Source organism: Chiloscyllium punctatum, chromosome 25 (assembly GCF_047496795.1).
Source record: "Chiloscyllium punctatum isolate Juve2018m chromosome 25, sChiPun1.3, whole genome shotgun sequence".
Lineage (NCBI taxonomy): Eukaryota > Metazoa > Chordata > Chondrichthyes > Orectolobiformes > Hemiscylliidae > Chiloscyllium > Chiloscyllium punctatum.
Genome location: NC_092763.1, coordinates 61,018,442 through 61,041,154, shown reverse-complemented (window position 1 = coordinate 61,041,154; position 22,713 = coordinate 61,018,442). Strand labels below are relative to the sequence as shown.

Genomic DNA, 22,713 nt, shown 5'->3' with positions numbered 1-22,713 from the left:
TACGAACGATTTGGAGGGATATGGGCCAAATGCAGGCAAGTGGAACTAGTTTAGTTTGGCAACATGGTTGGTGTGGACTAGGTTTACTGAAGGGTCTGTTGCTCTGCTGAATGACTCTCCAACTCTATGAGAAGGTTTCCCAAAACTTGGGGCCAAAGCGTTGCTGTCAATGAATTAATTAGTTAAAGAGGAGAGAAATATGAAACATCAAAAAATCAGCAAAAATATTAAATATAACAAAGTACCCTAATTATGCACAATAGAACAATTTCTCCTGCCATTGTGCTTTCTCCAATCTACAATTCGTTCCCTGATTTATGGGTAAAAGCCTTATGGAGCAGAGACTTATGGGGGTATCATTTGTTCAACCGTTTCCTCCCTGTCTCAGAGGAAAGCAAACAGTCTCTGTTCACCATTTCCTGCCAATGACACAGCTGAAAACAGGGGGAGAAATCCTTTTGTCAAAGAAAAGATTTGCAATGATTTGCATTTATAAATACAGACGCAAGAAGGCAGTTGTGAGTACAGACACAATGAATGGTCCGTAGCTGAATTGAAACAGGCACCCAAGTGTTCGCCTTCCAACCCAGCACAGACGTATCATTTAGCATCTTTATTAGGACAAGGTTTATAATTAAGATCCAACTGTGTGTAGGAGGATCAAGATGAAACGGAAGCAGTTTTCTTGCAAGATTGAGGCTATATCTCCTGGCAATGAATAAAAAGAGAATCTGCGTTTGCTGAAAATCTGATGTGAAAATAGAAAATGCTAGAAACATACAGTGTTCGTTAGTGGATCTGAGGACAGAGAAAACAGGTGGATGGTTCAAGTAGAAATGTCTATGAGGGGCTTCTTCCGGTAATCTGCATGTATTTGCTTTTTGGATGCTGAGGGCCAGCTGTTTAACTGCTGCATTTTTTAATATTATCTGTAACAAATAGAAACAGCCTGCACAGATTTCATAAATAACCATGTTATAATTACCATGCTAGGAAACAATGAAATTAAACCATATTTAGAAGCTTTTTCTTGTTTGCAATGCATTGTTATCCAGCTTAGAGAAGGCAAAGAATAATAGAAAAGCATGATAAAAGTCTTCTTATCAGTCAGTGACTGTTGTTCAATTCAGATAATAGGTAAATATGTACACTTTTTGAGTTTGACTTTAATTAAACATTTCATCATAGTTATGCAAAAATCATACGTTTTCTACACAAATGTGATGTGCATCACTGGAACGTTACATTTCACTCGTGCAAAGTGGCTGATTGAATAAATCAGTGGCCTGAAGAATGCACCTCTCGGTTTGATTCAAATCAATTGAGCTCCATTCTGTGAAATTCTTGAAACTGGGAACAAGGCTAGATTTTCACCACAGTGGCAGGAAACAGGAACTGGCTCAGTTTGTGTGTCAGAAACAAGCCTTTAATTGATATAGAGACAGATTTTCTGTTGAATCAAAGCTGGTGGTGCAGGAATAGAGGCACATTAGAACACTCAGCTAGCCACCACTGAAGTTACAGATTGTCCTGAGGCAAAATGCTTGCACCAACGCCTCACCCTTTATCAGAGGAACCTGAGATAGCACAGGGTAGTTTGCTGAGGGAAAGGACAGAGAGATCCTATTCCCTGAGGTGGAAGGAGGAAGCCACTTTATCAAACACTTTGTTCAGTATCATCTTCCTCTGTCTCCAACTCTTCCTCCCTAAGATGTTTGGAGGGGCCGTGTTCAACTACAACACACAAATAAAATGACTACGATCTTTGCAGGAGGGTATCACCTGATAGTGCAGACACTGAACCCAGAGATCTTCTAAACCTCTGATTCACCCATCAGTTGTGGATCTGATATGTTGATCCAACCTTGGCAAAGAAGACATATGTCAACTGGTTGATGGATTGGTGTTCAACTCTCTGAGATTGCTCTGACCATCTGTGTAGAAAATCCCACTCTCCTTCAACAATGGTTCTCTCATCTCCATGTCTCTTCACCTCTTCCTATAGCTGCTGTACTCACGGTGGTGTGTCCATTTTTATATGTCTCATGCATCATCTCTAATCTCCTGAAGTTCTAGGATCTGTCCTTCTTGTGTAGGCTGCAACTACCCATCTCTATTGCCCTGACATAAGAATTAGACTCATTTGTTCATGTTGATGACTGGAAAAGTTAAAAATGTAATAGATTAAAGCAAGAGAAATGAGAAAGGGTAGGAACTAACAAAAAGGAGTGAAAGATAAAAAGAGATTAAATAACAAAAGGCAAGTAATAGAACAAGTTGTAAAACAAACAGAGAACTAGAGAGATGTAAATGATAGAACAGTTGCCCTTTGATGCAAGAACAAGGGAAGAGCAAGACTAAACCCAAGATTTGCACAGAAAACAAGAGATTATGCTCAGAAATTGTCAAATTCGGTATTTACTATGGGAAACTGTGTTTGTTGTGATGTGATTTTCAATATGTCAACACAGCTAATTTTCACCACCAAGACTCAAGCTCTTATTGAGACAGATAACGGATGTGCACATTACAACATGCATTTGTTGTCCATCCCTTACTGCCTTTGAATGCTAGCTGGCCATTTCAGAAGGCAGTGAAGAGCCAACAACTTTGCTGTGGGTCTGGGATGCACAGGTCAGCCAGTCCCAATAAGGACAGCTCATTTCCTTCAATAAAGAACAATAGTGAAACAGATGGGTTCTATGACAATCGGCAGTGGTTACACGGTTGCTATTAAACCACCTCATCTTTCCAGATTTTATTAAATTCAGATACCAGGCAAATGAGTGAGGGGCAGAATGGCAGGTAAATGGGTGAGGGATTAGGGTGGCATGCGTGAGAGTGATAGATAAGTGAATAGGAGAATAGGTTGAGTCAGGTACTGGAGCAGTCAGAGGTACGTGACTGAATGTAATCTGGAATTGGGGGTGGGGCGTGTGATTGGATGTCTACAGAAGGGGAAATTGGTGGGGTTAGTATAGTTAGTCTGGGCATATTCAGACAGCTATACAGTAGAGGTGAAAAACCTCTTTAGCACTGCACCAATTGGTGGGGTTAGAATGGGCTAGTATAGTTCTTTAGTGACCCAGGAATTAAAGCAGGTTTTAAGATCTCTAACTTTTCCTCAGTAACTATTAAGGTAAGGGAGCTAGAATTCTCTGAATTCTAAATCAAACATGGGGACTCTTTCAGAGAGATCCAAAAGGCCAGCAATTGCCCGTCAGAAGTTTAAACATTTCGAACATTTATTGAGTTGTCAGTGGACATCTGAGTGATCTTGTCAGCACCTTTCAGAGTAGTTATGTCTGATTATCCAAAGACAAGAAGAACTTAGCCATTATTTCTGCATCAAACCTTCCTTCATTTGTAGGATTTATTTTTAGATTAACACCCTCCGCTTGTGCAACCTGGCTTCTGTACATACAAATTTGCTTAGAAGGTGCAGCTAGTTAATTGCATTAGGTGTTTAATTTACATTTTAATCACAAAACCCAATGAAGCAATGTTTTAAGCACAGATCGTGAAAGGAAGATCTGAGCATCAATGAATGCTAGGTTCAGAGATTTTAATTATGCATATAGTTACTTGAAAGAAGTAATCATTTATTAAAGCTGTTTTACGTTGTGGTCTGGATTTCCTACCCTTAGTGATTCCACATGTCTGACACTGCTGGTTGTAAGTTCATATAAATCACTCCTAAGATATGGAATGACTTTAAGTCAAATAGTCTCAAATGCAAAAGATGGCAGCCTGTATATGAACAGGGGAGGAGAGCTATCCAGAAGGAATCCCCTTAATTGGTTGGTCCAAAGTCACAGAAGGGGCAAATTATAATGATAATCATCATTTGTACTCCACTTCTTTAGAACCAAACATTTCAATTGTTTACAATGAATTGAAGAATCACTGAGGTTAAAGAAAAGAGTTGCTCTTTTCTAGAATGGATGATAAAGATCCAGATTTTGTTTCTGTTAAAGAAATAAAGTTATCGTTCAAATTTGAGTTGGTGGAAGAAAGATGCTGGGAATTGTGGAGGAGAACGAAAAAGATACTGGAAATGTCACTAGGGAATAGCAACAAGGAAACACTGGAGGACAGACTGAGAGGAGAGAAAACACTGGACATCAAACTCTGAAAACAATCCATATGGCTTTCTTAACAATCCAAGATGTGAAAGGTATGAAAATAAGTTCTCTCCACACACTGTGAAACTTAGGAACACTCACATATGACAATTATAAAGCTGAACCGAAAGGTAGACAGAAGAACTGGGTTAATATTCCTCAGTTTGAACTGAAAGGTTGGATGATTTGTTTCCAGTTGAAGACATTAGTTTTGTAGTTCCTCACGTGATGCTTTCATGAAAATCATAGGTTACAATACAGTCTTTTTCTTCAACAACTAACAATTCAGGATCTGATGGTGTCATCATAACAAAAGACAACACAGTAGGAAAATTATCAAATTCAAAACTGAGAATTTGAAAATAATGTCTTTTTTGAATCTTTTAACAAACATGTGCAGAAATATTGTTATTTTTAAAAATTAGCATGAAGTAGTTTAGCCGCAGAACCATTCAGTAATTGGTCATGGTCCCTTGTGTGATGAGCTCACTGCTGTGGTTTGTGCCCAAAAGAAAAAAAAATTCTCCTTTAAAAGAACAATTGACTGAAAATATGAAGTAATGCATCTTGAAAGAAAGATTAGGGGAAGAAAATAAGCCTTAAATGGTAAGATTTTAAATAGCGTACTGGAGCAAGGGAACCTCAAACACTGGTGTTACTAAACAAACAGCATAATTCCATTAAGAGAAACAAAGGGTTGAATCTTTTAGCAAAATAGCATTTTGATCAAGTTTAATAGAAGGTTTTGTCTCAGAGGCCCAGCGAGATACCTCATGTCATCATCCCAAAGAAGTCTCATTAACTACAACCACAATGGTGCCCTGCTTGTCTGATGCAAGCCCATTTCTAACATTCGCCATAGCCAGATGAACTCGCCACCATCAGAATATCCCTGAAGAGTCCGTCAATGGTGCCATATTTAAAAGGCACACGTGTAGCAGATCAAGTGCTGGCAGTCTGCAAGCGCCCTACAAGGTTTGTGAAGCTTGCCGTAGACATTGCAAACAAGGAGAAATTGGCATCCTGCTTTGCAGACAAAGGCTGGAGGTCCTGGTGAATGTGTTGTGTACATCCACTGTACCATTAGACAAAACCATGACAGTACACACTACCAAACTGGCCTGAGGTTGGCATCTAGGTCTGTGCAGTCTCAGCAATCTGGAATGCCATCTAATTGTATATGAAGCAGGGCGATGACAGTGTAACTGCCACCATCTTCTCTTTGCTACCTCACACTCACTCTATCTCAGCTACTGCACCCATATCCCACACGGCTCATGGTCTACCACACTCACTGTTGTATACAACGTCATCCCCCCAGTCTCTCACCCACCCAATCCCTCCGCACGACTAACTCAGCATGGCCTCTGCTCTGCCTATTCACCCGCTCGGGAAACTGTGCCACCCACTTTCATTTCACTCAATCCTTCAGTCTATCCAGGGGAAAACAGCTCATAATATGGCAGAAAATGCCAAGACAGGTAGTGGACTGTTCAACACTCAGTCCCTATGATGAGAGAATGATAATCCTGACTCTGACCACACCCAAGCATTACTGGACATTACTATTGAATTACTGGGACTCCTGAATGCAGACTATTTCCCTTGACCTGATTGAGAGGTATTTCCCTTAAGTTGAGACATGGCCCATTGTAAGTTGATTCAGCTACTGACACATGGTGCAGGTATAACACAGATGCAGCACATTGCCATACAGTCACATGTTGACCCCCTTGACTGATCACTACTGAAAACCATGACAACATGTCCAGCTTTATGTCTGCACTACACAGCAAGGTAACACAGAGGCACTTGAACTTGGTACGTCTGGCTGAGGATCAAAAAGGTAGGATCAGGCAAGGAAAAGCAGAGATGTTGTGAACATCTAAACAGTTGCAAAGTGAATGATTGTGAGGCAAATGAGTCCTCACAGAGTCAGCCCACAGCTCTGAAATGCACTATGGTCCAATCTTTGTATTGGTTGCCTGTCCCAGTGAGCACAACATCTTAGCAGCAACATCGCAAGAAGAGGTGCCTGAAGTGCAGCATTGAAGTGCAGAAGTTGATTGGAACTGAGCCATGATGGTGCAGAAAGGCTGGCACATGTCAAATGCCAGCCCAGTACTAATAACCCATGTGTACCCCTCCATCCTTCGATCCACTTTACTGAATGCCTCTGTCAAAACTCCCTCTTGTCCCTGTCTGTGTGTTTTGACAAAACCATTAATGCTGAGACCTTCTGTCTGGGTCTGAGCAGGTGCCTGGTCTCTGGCAGTCTTCTGAGTGTCAGTGACCTGGAACATTTCTCTATAGCCAGCTGTGGAAACATGTCAGTGACATATTCATCAGTTTGTGGTCTCGAATCTAATCTTCATAGAAAACATACTGAGGTGAAAGTCCCTGAGTTGGTAGAGCGTGGAGATGAAAGCCTTGCCACTGCACCCTCTGAAGGATCTGTGGCTTCCTTCTCAGAGACGATGGTGAAGCAAAATATTATGTCCAAGAATAGCAAGCCAAAACAAATCAGTCTTACTATCATTGTATTCACAACACAGTAAAATTAAAATTTTCAATGATCCACAAAATTAGATCTATTGTCCCTAACCAGACTCTACGAATAACAGATTTTGGACATCACTTTTATAAGTTAAACAAAAAGTGAATTACCCATAATAATATGCCATCCTTTCCTGTGATAGGCTCTCTCCGGATCTAAAAATGTTCCAATTCTGGTTATAACAGCCCTTTGGCTTCCCCCATCACCACCAGTCGTTCTAGTTTTGCCCAATCTTTCTGCATCCAAAGTCTGATACTGTCAGCTGTGACTGGAAACATGTCCAGGAAACTTAACATCATGATGGACTCTTCCAGTGGCAGTAACATCGGTGGTGTACCTGCCAGCAGGAAGTGGCTCAATGCATCCACATTTGGTACTTTGTTTTCCAGAAGGTATGCTAATTTGAATGTAATTAATATTAGAGCCCACTGCTGAATTCAACCTGAAGCTATGTGTGGCACTTCCTTGGGTGCTTTAAGTAGACCTACCAGGGATTTGTGATCCGTCACTATTACAAATTTACATCCGTAAAGGCATTTCCGGCATGCACTCTACTTGAGAAATCCACTCGCAACAGTTATCTTTGAGTTGGGATAAGCATTTCTGGCATCATGCCGTTATTTAGGAAGCTTGGACTGTTCGATTCTGCAGTCACGGACTGTACCTAGTACGTGTAAAGCTTTTTTTAACAGGCAAATGACATTGGGGCAGATGAAAAGGAATGAGTAATTCCCCTGACGGATTGTGAACCCGTTGCTATTTCGGTTATTAGGAGACCAACTTTCTATGAGGCATTAGATAGTAAAATCTTTCAAAGGTTAACAGATTTAGTTAAGAAATATTATGCAATCAGTTTTCTCAGCAATTCGAGAACTGGGGATTCTGTATCGGTATTTTTGACAAGGTTAAGACAACTGGCAGAGGCATGTGACTTTGGTTTAACCCTTAGTGAGATGCTGAGAAACTGGTATTTGGGATTAATTATGAAGCCATGCAAAAGCACCAACTAGCTGAAGCCCTGTTTGAAGACTTCCAACGGGCACAACAACCGGCATTATCATTGGAAAATGGGGCATGTGGTGGGTGTGAGTTGCAGGGTATTCCAATGGAAGTGGACACCCTCACCAGTCCCATTGAGCTTGGGAAACACCACATGAGTGAAGACAATTGCACAGCCTCACTCAGGACATATTCTGAACAGAGGGACATGGGGTCAACCCATAGCAAAACTCCAAAGAAAAATCAAGCCTCAGCCAAAAACCTTTCTTCAGAATCTAGGCTGGCAAGTCATTGTAGTTCCTGCCTGTATGCAAACAGGAGTCCTGTTAGACCTAAACTAAGTAAGAGAATAGAGGCCAGTATCCCATCACCAAGTCACCTTTTACTTCCACTTGGAGAGTCCTTGATCCAGTTCCTCCAGAGCCAGCTGTCAGAGTGTACAGGATCTGGATTAGTGGTGCTGGAAGAGCACAGCAGTTCAGGCAGCATCCAAGTAGTCTTGGATGCTGCCTGAACTGCTGTGCTCTTCCAGCACCACTAATCCAGAATCTGGTTTCCAGCATCTGCAGTCATTGTTTTTACCAGAGTGTACAGGATGTCTGACGCTCTGGTTCCTTTTTGTGTGTGCAGGTATCGGACATAATGAAGAACAACAAGTGTTTAAGTCTTTATTTATATTCCACCACCAGGAAGAAACTAAACACCTGAGTGGCCAGTGACAAGCAGTGCCCTTCACATCAAAGGGCAATGCTGTGTGATCAAACAATGAAGGGGAGGGCAGGGATTAAATCAAAATAGAGTTGGAGGGGGAATAATGCACTCCACTCCCTGCGGCGCCTACCTCTCCCCGAACAGCCCAAGGGTGTTGGTAGACACCGCATGCTCCTTCTCCAGAGACACCTGGGCTCTAACATAAACAATCTGTTTCTTTTTCTTCTTCTTCTTTTTTTCTTTTTTATCTTTTTTTCATTTCTTTCTTTTTTTAACCCCCACAACACTACCACCCAACAGCGCTAGTGCTTAACACTCTTTTTTTTAACCCCCACAACACTACCGCCTAACTGCGGTAGTGCTTAATACTCTGGTTCTTTTGTGTCAGGCAGGAGTCCCTGATTGGACTAGTTTAACAGCCCGAATCGGGAAACCCATATTCTATGCAGTTTACCTGGCTGACCTCATTACAATCACTCCAGTCCCTTAATTGACAAACTCAGCATCCAACCAGTTGCCAGTTCTGGGCATAGCAACACAATCTACAGCGTTCCTCATATCAGTAATTAATTTATATTATCTTACAGGCCTGTCACCAACAGCAAACATTTGTGTCTCTTCTCCTCCCTTTCATAAAATACAACTTGAACTCACAGTTCCACAAAAAAGAGAGAAAAATAAAATAAAAATATTGAGGGTCTGTATATTAAGTGTTGGCATTTTTCTCCCAATGGTTCTCTAGTCCCCTCATAAATAAGAGTAAATTAGTTGTGAGAAAGGGCTAAGGGCTTGTTCAGGTTAGGAATGTGTTCTGGCATCAATGGGAAAGTAGCACAGAACGATGAAGCTCATTCAGTTGGCTTCTCATTGAAGGCTCTGACAGAAGAGCGTTAATGTTGATGCAGAGTTAGGAGAAATGGTGAGGTGTCCCAGTGAGTGATTGGGAAGTACGGAAGGCAGGAAGAGTCCGTAATTTGGGAGGATAAGTTGGGTGAGAGCTATTGAATGGAAATATGCAATAGTGAGCGACACAGTCCAAGAAAGTGAGAGGTGTGTGCAGTGGCAGATTTAGAGAAAGTAGTCATGCCCCTGTGAGTGTGAGGTGGCAGAGAGATAATGGTTGCAATTACAGGTGCGAAATGCAGCATGTCATTAATCTTCTTTCAGCACTGCTAGATGATTCTTTTAACCTGGCAGATCACATCAACTTGGGCTGCTAGCTCTGTCCAGTTTGGCAGAATCTGACATTATGGTCTTCTGTGGTGGTTTAAGGGAAAAACCTCCTTTTATCCAATCTATTAATGTGTGTCCAGATCCCTGTCAGCAAAGAAAGGAGCTAATTTGCCTTTCTGGGATATATCGTTCGTGATAAGTGTACGGGACCAGAGCATGAAGTTGTGAAGACCAGTTCTTCGTTTGTGGCATCTGAAATGTGGTGGACCTGTGGTTTCAATATGATGGCAGCTCTTTCTGTTGCACGAATATTGCAAAGGCCTGGCAGTGATGAACATTTCCACCTCTTTTGGCAGACAGTTGCATGAAGCAAGTGCTATCAAGGCTGGTTGCATGATCAAAGAACTGAAGAGCAGATGATCACAGGCAGAAATTGACAAAGACAGTGATGGACTGCACAACATGATTCTCACCAGAAAAAAATCCATATGCATAATATCAGAGCATTCAACCCATGGAGTATTACAGAACATAAATAGTCAATATCTCTGTATATTTGTACTTAAGTCACTTCTATTTTACTTGCTGTCAGTTCTGACTTATCATAAGTTAGAAAGTTATTGAGTTCAAATCCTACTACAGATATTGAGTTCAGACTGACACTATGGTGCTGTATTAAGCAAGTGTTATGTTGTGGAGGTGCTTAAACTGAGGACGAGGATGCCCTCCTTAGTGGATATAAAATATCCCACAGTTCAGGGGATCAATCAACATCATAAAAACAGATTGTCTGACCATTATCACGTCATTGTTTATAAGACCTCATTCTGTGCAAATTGTCTGCTGCGTTTTTTAACATTATAATAGTCTGTATACTTCATTGGCTATAAAGCACTTTGACACAGCCAATTGTCATGAAGGGGACTACATAATTGCAAATTTTTATTTACCTTGGTCTACCGAGACCATTATCTCTTTCTCCTTCCTAAGGGGTTTATGGTTGCTGCCTTGATTCTAGAAAACTGAATATTCCTTCTTTGCTTCTGTTGGAACTCAAATTCTTAAAGGGATGCAACGAGAACAGTTTTTTTAAAAAAAGGAATACGTATTATAATGCTTGCTTGTAACTACTAGATGTTTTACAGCTCGTTTATGCAATAAATTTGTAGTTATCTCACGCTATTTAGGCAAGAGAAGTTAGTGAATTATTGATTCTACACTAATTCCGTTGGGAAAAGGGAAGATTTGCAGCACTTACTTGCAGCTCAGATTTACGGCTGACAATGTCGTAGCAGGGTCATAAACTGCCAGCACTAATTGCAGCTGTAAAATTCTACCTTTGTTTCCTTGTTACACGTAAGGGCTTAGGTCATTATTAGAGATAAATCAGCTTAAGGTGGGAACTCATATCTTCCTAACTGCTTCATTGAGGCCTGCTCTGAGCATTAATCATGGTCTTTGCAAAAGGCCATATCACAATCATGCCTCATGAAAAATTGAAGTAGATAGATGTAGTGAATGGAATGTAGTGCCACTCAAAGGTAACTATTTCCCCATATGGCAGGCATCTAAATGAGAAAAAAAATCACCTTGAGGGACCGTATCTATTTCAGCCTAGACTAGAAATTGCTTAGTCTAAGGAAGAAATAAAAATCCATTAAACCAGGGGATTAAAAATGCCAATACAGAATGACAGAATTGCATAGAGTGCCTTTTTCCTCAGTTTCAGGCAAAGTAAAACATGAGATTTTGGTTAATGGAGTACTTTGTTGTAAGTATGACGTCGCTCATGGCTTCCATTGGTCCTGACATTGGTATCACGAAGCCCATTGGAAAAATCCATCTCACTCTGTGCTTTTCTAACTTAAGGCCCAGCTGAGAATACAGAACACTGCTGCCTCACAGCGCCAGGGACCCAGGTTCGATTCCAGCCTCGGGCGACTGTCTGTGTGGAGTTTGCACATTCTCCCCATGTCTGCGTGGGTTTCCTCCGGGAGCTCCGATTTCCTCCCACAATTCAAAGATGTGCAGGTTAGGTGAATTGCTCATGCTAAATTGCCTGTAGAGTTAGGTGCATTAGTTAGTGGGGATGGGTCTGGGTGGGTTGCTCTTCGGAGGGTCGGTGTGGATTAATTGGGCCGATGGGCCTGTTTCCACACTGTAGGGGATCTAATCTAATCTAATCATAGAATATTACAGCCCAGTACAGGCCCTCCAACCCTCGAGTTTGCACCAACCCGTGGAACCAATCTGAAGCCCATCTATCCTATACTATTCCATTTTCATCCATATGTTTATCCAGTGACCATTTAAATGCCCTTAAAGTTGGCAAGTCTACTACCATTGTACTAGGTTGTACTAGCTTGTGCTAGGTGAGCACAAAAGGTGATTACACTACTGCCGTTGTGTAAACTGGCCATTCCATCCAAGAAATGGAAACAAGCTTTTCACATGTTTTGTCTTGACTGTTGAAAGTTAAGTGTGAATTCACCTTTAGTGCAAAATAATCAATTCATAAAACATTTATGTCCATCAAATAGGCCATTTAGCTCCTCAATTCCATCAATGAGGGCATGGCTGATCTTCTGATACATATTAAAAGCTTTGAGTATGGAAAATCTACCAATCTTACATTGAACCAAACTGATCAGGCATCAATTGCTGTTTTCAGAAAATATCTATTGTTCTTTGCATATGGAACTGTTTCCTAATTCCTCTTCCGGACTCTGGCTCTAATGTTTAAACCTGGCTCCTAGATCTAAATTGCCTAACCAATAGAAATTGTTTGTCCATATCTCCCATATTTGTTGCCCTTAATATTGTGAGAGATTTGATCAAATCAGATCTTAAATATCAAAATTCTAGAAATATCTTGTGTAATCTCTCTTCATCACTTCATGTTCAGTTCTCATCCTAGTCAATATACTCTGCATTACCACTGAGGTCAACTATGTTCTTCCTAAGGTGTGGTGTCCAGAACTGCTCACAGTGTAGTGATCCCTGCTGTGGTTAACCAGGGCTGTAAATAGCCAAAGCTTCTCTTCTACAATCTCATATGCCAGCATTCCATTAGCGATTTTAAAAAATCTTTGGTAAGGTGCAATGTATCACTGATGGTTGGAACATCAGCAGCCCAATAATAAGGAGAAAGGCAGGAAGAAATCAACTAATGTGGTAGCTTCCTGCTAACTTTATCTGCATTTTCTACAGCTTGTCCCAGGAACACAACAAATAGACAAGTGCCTTACTGAACTCATTGAATCCTACTATACATATTCTTAGGTAGCCAATTTCTGCTTTAAAGTAATTTGGTCCTTTTAAATTTCCAATGGTTATATTTTCAACTGTCTGATTCTTTGTAAAGATACCACGCAGTTGAATTGTTTCATTGAAGGAGAGATCATCTGTACCTGATCAGTCTCCCATTCCCTTTCATACTAAGTTCCCCTCATCCCACCTCAGCTCAGCCTCTTTTTCTACCACCCCTCCCCAACCAAGTTAAATGTCCTGATTGGCAATATTGGAAGCTTGTCATCTATTCTTTTTCCTGTGTTAAACTGTCAAGACGTTATTCACATCCACAAGATGTAGGTCTTCTACTTCACAACCTATGGTAGATCTAGTCATCCTTGAGATTGGCATAGGAAGTATTTTCAAAGAATGTAAACTGAAAGCACATGTTTGAGATGATAATGAACTATATGTTTGGGCTGTTTTGTTTTGTTATGGTGTAGATTGAACTAAAAAGCTGGTGAAAGTTAACTTTCTGTTGTATTTTTACACAGTGCAGAGGAGGCTGCTGGCTCATCAGTCTGGACTGAATTGAAATATAGATCCTTGAAGTACTTCTGAACATCTTTGCTTCCAAATATTTCACAATATTGCCTTTTGTACTTCTTTTGTCCTAATTGAGCTATTGGTTATATTAATGACTATTTCAGAAAATTAAAGCTGCTCATTAAGTAGAAGAAATATTATAATTGACTGGGATATTCTCTTTTTTCATTGGTTGATGTGTTGATATGTTTGTTTTTATCTTCTGTGGAACCATTCTTTGTTTAAAACAATTAACTAAACTATGAGCTTTGATGGGTTAGGTTTGAACACATTCATTAAGCATGAAACATGCTTTGCTTGTTCTTATAGCATGGTAAATAAACTAACAATGCTTTGGGTTATCTTATAGTACATGTTGAAATTTCTGCTCACAAATGCTTCATAGTTGTCCCACCTGCTTTTTTCACTATCTAGAGTTCCATCTTTGTATTTCCAATCCTGTTACATTGTAATTGTCAGTCATATCTATAATTTACTCCAGTAGATTCCTAGAATGTTAGGAAATCATCATTATCATTTTGAAGTTATTAGGTTTTTGATCTGTACCAGCGTTTCATTAATATCACCACTAATTTTGCATCATCACGTTCCCCATGTGATACCACCATGATGCACAATGCCATTAATAATGCTACCTTCTTTTAGAGCTCTAAAAACAGCAGGAATAACCCTTTAAAGTTATGATGTTCCTCATGAAATATTATTTAATATACTTCTACATTTTCAGAGAGAAAATGGTGACATGGTCAGAAACACTTTATATCGCTAGCTCTAATTTGTAAACTAATGAAAATATTTTGACACATTTTCATTAAGATAATGCCTTTTTAAAAGTTTATATTGATGGATCTTGATTTCATAAGTTATTTTGTCTATGTTTAATCTCAATTCTTAAAAGGGATTGAGGGAAACATATCCTTGGAAGAATAGAAAATGCAATTTCAAACATCTTAAATATTAATGTTAGCATTACTGCCCTAATTTCTTTAAGTTTATCTACATTCATGCAAAGTCGTGTTCTTGGAAGGCATCATTTTACTACTTGTAGCTATTATTACCACGTTGAGAATATGGCAAATGTATTTTCTTTCCATAAATAAAAATGAATAACACAAACTTTCATAAAAGCAATATTTCTTTAATGAGACACATTAAATCTTCTTCAGGTTATTACCCTCCTTCCTCTATCAGATAAGATCCAAGATGTTAGGAATTTGATGCTGTCAGTTACATTGCTTGTTGGAAGAATGCTACAGTGACAAAACAACTTCATTCATCAAGAGAAGTGCAATAGTATAGTGGGACATGGCTTTGTTCCAACAGTTTCTCCACTTACTGGACTTCTGATGTCAGCACATTAAGAAGGGAAATTCTGAAGCATTCTTCTATTGGAGTGACACTCACAAGATAGACACCAAGGATGGTAACTCCACCCATCTTAATAGATCCTGAAAGACCCCACAGTCAGTTTCAATGCTTCTCATTTATCTCTATAATGACTTGAAATTGGTATAAACCCAGGGTTACCATTTCATTGGTAAACAGACCATTCCACAACAAATAAAAATTAGGAGGGAGTGATGCTTATGTTACATCCAAATATTCAGCTTTACTATGTTGAAAACTAAATAAGACACACACACAGCAATAAGACTTCCATCAAATGTATTTTTTTAAATTACACACATCTTGCAAATGTACATTAAAATGAATACAAATTCAAACTACAAGTGTTAGAAGGGAAGTTACAAAGCAAACTGATAGTTCCTCTTTCACAGTGATCTGATAGAAATGGAACAATTTGGCCTCATGTACAAGAATCCATAATCTCAAAGTGAGATAGATGCTGTTTTTAAAAACAGAATAACATTCTGGATGCAATTTTCAACAGCTGAATCTTGCTATTCAAAGAGAGTACTAAAAACAATTTCTCTCACACTTGCAAACTATATCAACTTTTTGAGGGATGTGTAGAAACAAACTCAGTGTCAGAGGCCAGAAAAGGAAAGCCAGATGTGCCACAAAAGAGAATCTGAATTCACTGCAGAGTAACTTCGAAGCTGAATGGAAATGGATCCTGCAATCCTCACCTAGTCTAAACAAGCAAACACTTCTATCATTAAAACTCTACTGGTGTGCACTTTTGCAAAACTACATTACAGAGTTCCCACTACATCTACTCACTAGAAATTTAAAAAGTCAATAATAATAAACATTTTATGTACATTTAGAATTTCACAAAAAAGGCAGCAAAAATAGCAAACTGACTCTTCACCACAGATAGCAAAAATGGCTGAAACATGCACATGGTTTAAGCATGATAGCACTGATGTAATAGAAAAACAAGCAAGCAAACTATTCAGAAATTAATGTTTTAAAAAGAAATGTCTCTTTTCTTATTTCCATTATATATTCAACTCGATGGTAGGCTTTTTTTTCCCGAAAGCAAATTTTGGTACATTTGGGTTTTTATAGATTCTATAGATTGCATTGATGTTCTGGTTAATTTTCTGACAATAGAATTGAAGAGAAGTGCATTACTGTTATCTACCCGCTGCTTACAAATTGCTGACTAACAGATCGATAACAGCCAAAAGGTAGATTACAGTCATAACAAGAACAATTATATTTGCAATTGATGACACCTGAAAATTATCATAAGGAGAATACCATGTGTGTGGGAGTAATTAAACAGGTACTTTGGAATGCTGGGATATGATTTTACAGCAAAAGGTAAGCATTCAAGAATTACAGCAGAGATGGTTGAGAGTGATTACACTGAAAATGGGAACTTCCCAGGGCCCTATTAGATAAGAATTTTAAGGGTGTTTTCAAAAAGTGCAAACCATTGCTGTTTTGTAGCTGTATTGTACTGTAACTTTCAAACTTTATTTCTGATCACTTTTGGCACCATCAGCTCACTCCATGCATTTCCAGAATGATGAGGTTTATTTAAGATTTAATTTGAATTTTATTAAAGCCCAACTGTTTCTGACATTATGGCACATTTATTGGAAAACTGTCGACAGTTAGGTGCCAGAAAATTCCTGTTCAGAGCATAAGATTTTCAAGCATGCTTTTAGACCTAAATATTTCCATTTATGGGATAAATTTGAGTGTAATTGAAGTATGAGTCAGCGAGACACCTAATTAATAGATGGATAGGCTGGCAGTCTGCTTCTTGTCACCACTTTGAAACCTGCTCACCAGTGAATGAGCAACAGCACTGAAATTGAGGTAAGCTTTAAGATTTTCCTGGCTTTCCCTCACCAACTTCAACCATGGCAGATTTGAGTTTAAGAAGGCACCAGACTTAGGAATGGGCCCACTCCCAACTCTAAGCAAATGGCTTGGGTTTTGAATTAGTTAAGGTCTCTCCTATTGTGTGAACAATCCCAAAGGACAATATTATTCCAAAGGTCAGAAATATGTTTGTCTCTGACTAGATCAGATTTTCAAATTAATGTTGTATCTAATAACATCAAATGGTTTAGAGCTTCCCTATTATTAAATATTATTATTTTTGCCACTATCTCAATGAAGCATGTTGAGTTATTTTGTGTAAATACACACTACAATTCTGTTTTATACTTTATGATGATTGCACTAAACAGAAGTGAAGTTAGTTCTATTGCCTATTCCAGCATTCAGTATCAACAACAGCATTATCTGGACATACTCAATGCAGCCAGGTGCAGTTGTATTAGTGAAAACCTCAGAATGCCGATGGCTACATTAATGCAAATTTGGCATAGTAGCCAACCTTGTTGATCTTCCAAATAAAATTTGCAATTCAGTATCAATTTGCATCAATGTGGGTTTGGATGAGAACTCACAGATGAAACACCCTATACCACTGAGTCTCTATATTAATATATTTTAATTCCTCAGGAAAGGAATTTAATACACTAATAGCAAAGCATTCACAGTCTAGGCTATGAGTGTGGACAGTGGATTTGTTCAGCAATGCGCTTCTCCAGATTTAAAACAACTACAGTTTTGATCCTATAATCACCATTAACCAGACTCAATACTGATCCAATGTTCTATTTGTCAACAGTTCTAACCAATTTCAATTATGTCAATTTACTTCCAGCCTCAACACTCACATATACAACTAACTCTGCTTCAGATTTCTGCTCCTTTACATTCACCTCAGCTGCCTCATACACCAGCAGCCAATTGATACTGCCAATTATGGGAACAGTGCCACTTATTCCTGGCTGACTCCTGTTGCATGGCGACAAAAACACAGTCTGTCTTGTTTCCATGGGAATGCTAACAGACCCAGGCTGCACTGCCCATGACGTGCAAGGATAGAAGAAAAATGAATGCAGTACATAGCAGGCAATGCTTCAGTCTATTATACTGACCTTCTTTTTCATCTTTTAGGATACGGTCTCAATTTGTAACATTTTGAGTGTTTCTGCCAATTTTCCTTCCAGGTTGGCCTTTTACCAGGTATGCAAATCTGAGGCTGGCTTAACCGTTGTTGTGAGTCTTTGTTACATCTCAAAACAAACTCACAAATCAACTGCCGCCGTGGTTAAAATATTCAATGAAAAATAAAAGATATCAATGTAATACACTCACGGTCTTAGGTAATGGTATTTTTAGAGGGTTCTTTGTGAAATAAATACTGCTGATTAACATTACTATCATTCTGAATTCTTTTCATTTACCCACGGTGCAGCTACACTTTGTCCACAGAGGCAGTGCATTAAGAAACCAGACGGTGGACTTGAGGCATCTCTTCATGAGGTTATCTTATTCCCCACTCCAAGCAGACAGAGTGCCACCTCACAAAGTGGTTTCACTCACCTTCTCTGGGGCACAGAACACTGCCCCTTGACAAAATCTCACCTTCTACCTCTAAAGCCAAAGGAGCCACCAGTGGCAACCAACTTATTTACCGTGAACTTCTTTTTCTTGCGGCTGCCGCTCGTCCGGCCAATACTGACCAGTAATATTCTTCAGATTACTGGCCTGTATTCCCTCGGGATTAACTGCTCGTGCTTGACTTTTCACACGCTCAGTTCCTTCAAGGTGCTCTTGGCCCAATCCTCAATGTGAACAGGATGAAACCAGAGCCACTGTGGTCTCACTTCCTATGGAAGGAGTTCCACAATATAATGACCATTACAAGTGTGAAAATACACAGGTTATTAAATTAAGTCAGCATTCAGGCAGAGTTTGTTTCATTAAAGACCAGAGGCTTTTTTGCCTATTGTGTACCTCGAGCACTGAAATTAATTCAATTACAAAAGGGTCATCTGTATTTTCACACCAAGCACTGCCATTATGCCTATAGGTCACCTGTGCATGACACATCATTTAAATAACATACACAGCTGTCTTAACCAAATCACAATCTCGAACTATGTTTACTTTTATGGGGTTACATTAGCCTGTCTGACTGAGAATTAATCTGATGTGGCTTGTGTGGCTACACACACACACACACACACACACACGCACACACACATTTTGGGAATACTCTCCCTGCTGAGCTTACTTCTCTTTATTAAGGGAACACACTGACACACTTTAAGCTGCAGACTTGTCCAGGGAGTTCAAATGATACCAAAGCCAGAGATCAAAGAGATTGCTCTGAGGAGTAGAATCTGGACTCCTTACTGCTGCAACTCTTAATACACCTTTGGGTACATTATGAATTTATTTGCACCATTTATTGCTATTCTGTGACTGAGTCCAATTGAGCTTTTTTGAATTGACTTCTGGAAAAGTACAAGGCATCATGCTGCCATCTCCAGCCTATTGGAAAGAAGATCAAACTGTAATAGAAGCCTAATACTGGGAGAAGTAAGAAGAAGGAACTTGTATCAGAATGTCTGTCATCTGCCAGTCCATTACCAAGTAGAAAACAAAGATGGAACCTCCTGCCTGGACTTGCTAGCAAGCAGAAAGTAAACCAAGACATTTTGTTCTTACTTATTCCTGGGATGTAGGCATGCTGGCTAGGCTAGCATTTATTGTCCATCCCTAATTGCCCAAGGAGCAGTTAAGATTCTGTCACATTGTGTGGATCTGGGGACATGTAGGTCAAACTAGGTAAATATGGCAGGGTTCCTTTGCGAACAGACATTAGTGAACCAGATGGATTTTTCCAATATTTGACAATGGGCACATGGTTGGCATTATGTCAGCTTTTTATTCCAGATTTTATTAAATTCAATCTTCATTTACCACAGTGGGATTCTAACCCTAATACCCAGACCAGTGGCCTGGGCTTCTTGATTGCTATTCCTATGCTATTATCACTGACTCCCCGGAAACCAGTGATGTTTTTCAAAAATAAGGCTGGTGTTACAAAAGTACATTTTGTTTTCCATACTATTGATTACCATATTTCTGTAGCATATAGTAATGGGTAGTTCATAAACCAGTGAGGAGTGGCAAAACTGCCTCCAAAACTAATACAAATGTCATGCAACTAATGGCCCCTTGGTTCCCACCAGCAGTAGGGGCCAACTTAACTGGCCAGGGAAGACCTCCTGGGAGCAGAGCTGATCTCCAGACAGGCCAAGAGGCCTCTCACTCCCTGCCTGCTGCAGCAGCCATTTTGACCACTATAGTTGATTGAAGGCCAGTGATAAACATCTGAAATCTGAAGCTATGCACCTCAATTATGACTCAGGAGAAATCATGCAAAAGGAGAGAGAAAGAAAACTCAGGGACAAAAAACAATCCCAAAATCCTGAGTCCTCACAGAGTTAAAGGTAACTGAAACACATGTTTTAAAGAACATAACATTTCTTCTGTAGACTTTCTCAGATGTTATGTGAGCAAGGAATGACTCCCTAGAAGATGTGACACTTGCCATCCTCTCAAAACATCATCTAATATGATTAGAAACTTGCTGAATGATGGAACTAGGCTTGGTGATTTGAACTGACACTAGAACATGAAGAAGAACATTAGCTGGTTAAGGAATGGTCAGAAGGTTAAGCAAAATTCATGAAAGTATGTTGAGAGGGTAAAATGTACCAACAATAAACTCCAATTTCTCCCTCACATACCACTCAGCTGCACGATCCTAATTGACAACTTTTTTGTTATAGTTCTTCTCCCTGCTACCTCATTTTGGAGGTGAACTGAAGGATAATTGAAACATTAGCTGGCAATAATTTTTGTATTGTGGCACATTGATATCACGGAAAGAGAATAATCACTTCGATATGCCAATCATTAGACAATCTGCTAATCTGCGGAAGTGGGGGCACCTACCAGCCAATTTCAACCACTACTTTTTTTTCTGACTGAAAGTATGCAGGGGCCACAATATTCAAACAATTGCCAAGCCTGTGACTGTTCAGTGAATGCTTCAGGGCCAAAATGCAATGGTGAACAGGGTGAATTCCACAGCAATGCAAATTCCATGGCAAAATGGAGCAATTCTTTGTTCTCTGGGGAAAGGGGCAGAAAACAAAAGAGGCTGCATCATAAGATGTTCTGCAGCAGGACAGTAGCATGGAGAAATACTCATGATTAATCTTCCAAATTTGCTTATTGAAACACAAGAAATTGCAGTGCATTGAAATTTGAATTCCACATCAGAGTAAAATCAGCCTGCAAGCTAAATGTCACACCAAATCAAACAAGGTTGTAAACATTCTTTATGAATCAAGAAAAGCACAAGATAAGTCTCATGCATGGCAAGTTTATTTCATGCTAATCCTAGTCCAGTGGCAAGTTAATGTTCCCTTTTCCCTATCAAATCGGTCTTCAAAGAAAACCCTTCACCACCAGCTTTTACAAGTATTCGATTAATGCTATTCAGTAAGTCTACTTATAAACTGGTTTGAATACAATTGCACAGTGAACACATTCACAAATAAAAAAGCGCATGAACAATTTGTTCTTATTAGTAAAATGTAAATTTGCTGTCTTACTCTAACCCTAAATAGTTCTATCCATTCAAAATGTCATATAAAGCAAGAATCAGAATCATTTTATCACTAAAAAAAGTATTAAACAAATGTGATCAAATTTAATTTTAGAAAATTAATGCCTTAGTCTCATTAAGCTGTATTCTTCTGAAATTACTTTCCCATTCTCAAATCAATGTTATTTTCACTTTAAACTAAATGTTTGCATCTTAGTTAATGATTTTTTTCGAGTTTTTTTCTGTCCCTCCTTTTTTTAAACAAATCAGATGTTAAACATGTCTGCGCAGCAGAGGATTTTCTTAAAAAAGAAAAAACTGGCAGAGGTCTTTAATAACTAAAACCGGATTTATAAATGAAGCATATAATAACTGCACATCAAATATCAAAGAGAAATGGAAAATCACACAGCACCATTGAAAAAACAAAACCAGGGACCATAAGTTTCAAAGAACAAGTGACGTACAAGAGACCTGCTTGTGTTATTATGAAATATTCTCACAGTGCTTCATATCTGATGTTTAGAAAAAGGCAGTGATATTCCAAGATACTAGGTTTCTCATGAGAAGGACAAACTGTTAAAAACAGGGCAATTTTGTTTTGGTGTCACTTGGCAATTAGTGAACACCAAGATCAATAACCTCTGCACACTGGGCAGAATTCCTTTTCCAAGTCTCACTGGTTCAGATGGCGAATTCCAGCCTTCCATCACTCATCTGGCTCACATCGAGTCACCCAGTGAGTCCGAGTCATCCAGAGAAAGTGGCAGATACAGATCCTGCAGTGGGGAAGCAAAGAGAAACAAGAGTTTAAATATGATTGATGAGAAAAAGTGGTGATTGCCACAGTGAGGGTGATCGTGTAAACTAGAAATCTCAGTTTGAATCTCCCTCGATTTCCATTTTCAGTGATTCCATTTTTCCCTCCACAGATGCTGTCTGACATAGTGGGTAACATCAGCATTTTCTGTTTTATTCTGCTTTTAACCTGAGTGCAAACTAATCGCTCAGTGGCCCTGTACTATTCTGGAAAAGGTTCAATTGGATTTAATCTTTCAAACCTTTGTAAAATATGCAAGTAATTAACATCTTAATTTCTTCAGTTTGGCTCCAAATGGTACATTCATAAATCTCACTAATCATTTCCTTCTTGTAGATTCTTTGTTCCTCTTCATGCTTATCTTTTCAGTTTGGTGTCTTTTCAGAATGCAGATTTTCTGCTTCCAGGAGCCAGTCTTTCTCTTCAAAGAAAAAGTGTCATCATCAGTCATCCACAAATAGTAAGAAAGCTATTCTCACAGTGGGAGTGTTGTATGGAGATGTAGACTTGATATTGTACAATACAGACACCCTCTGTGTCAATGGTCATTCTCGGTGATATATTTGCTGTCCAGTCCCATGTAGGT

At 39.3% G+C, this 22,713-nt stretch overlaps 1 protein-coding gene and 1 long non-coding RNA gene across 3 annotated transcripts in view; one reads left to right on the top strand and one right to left on the bottom strand.

Moving 5' to 3' along the window:
* The first annotated feature begins 632 nt into the window (after nt 1-632).
* Nucleotides 633-11,589, top strand: LOC140495668 (uncharacterized). The gene is made up of 3 exons (XR_011964069.1): nt 633-817; nt 3,978-4,177; nt 11,434-11,589. It is a non-coding gene; the product is annotated as an uncharacterized lncRNA (long non-coding RNA).
* A 3,460-nt stretch (nt 11,590-15,049) lies between these two features.
* LOC140495987 (neuronal migration protein doublecortin-like) overlaps nt 15,050-22,713 on the bottom strand; it is a 174,796-nt gene continuing 167,132 nt past the window's right edge. For both annotated transcript variants that reach the window (XM_072595368.1, XM_072595369.1), the window contains one exon: nt 15,050-22,086. In XM_072595368.1, the coding sequence (XP_072451469.1) occupies nt 22,030-22,086 (57 nt within the window). In that variant the 3' untranslated portion in view covers nt 15,050-22,029. The remainder of the gene's footprint in view (nt 22,087-22,713) is intronic.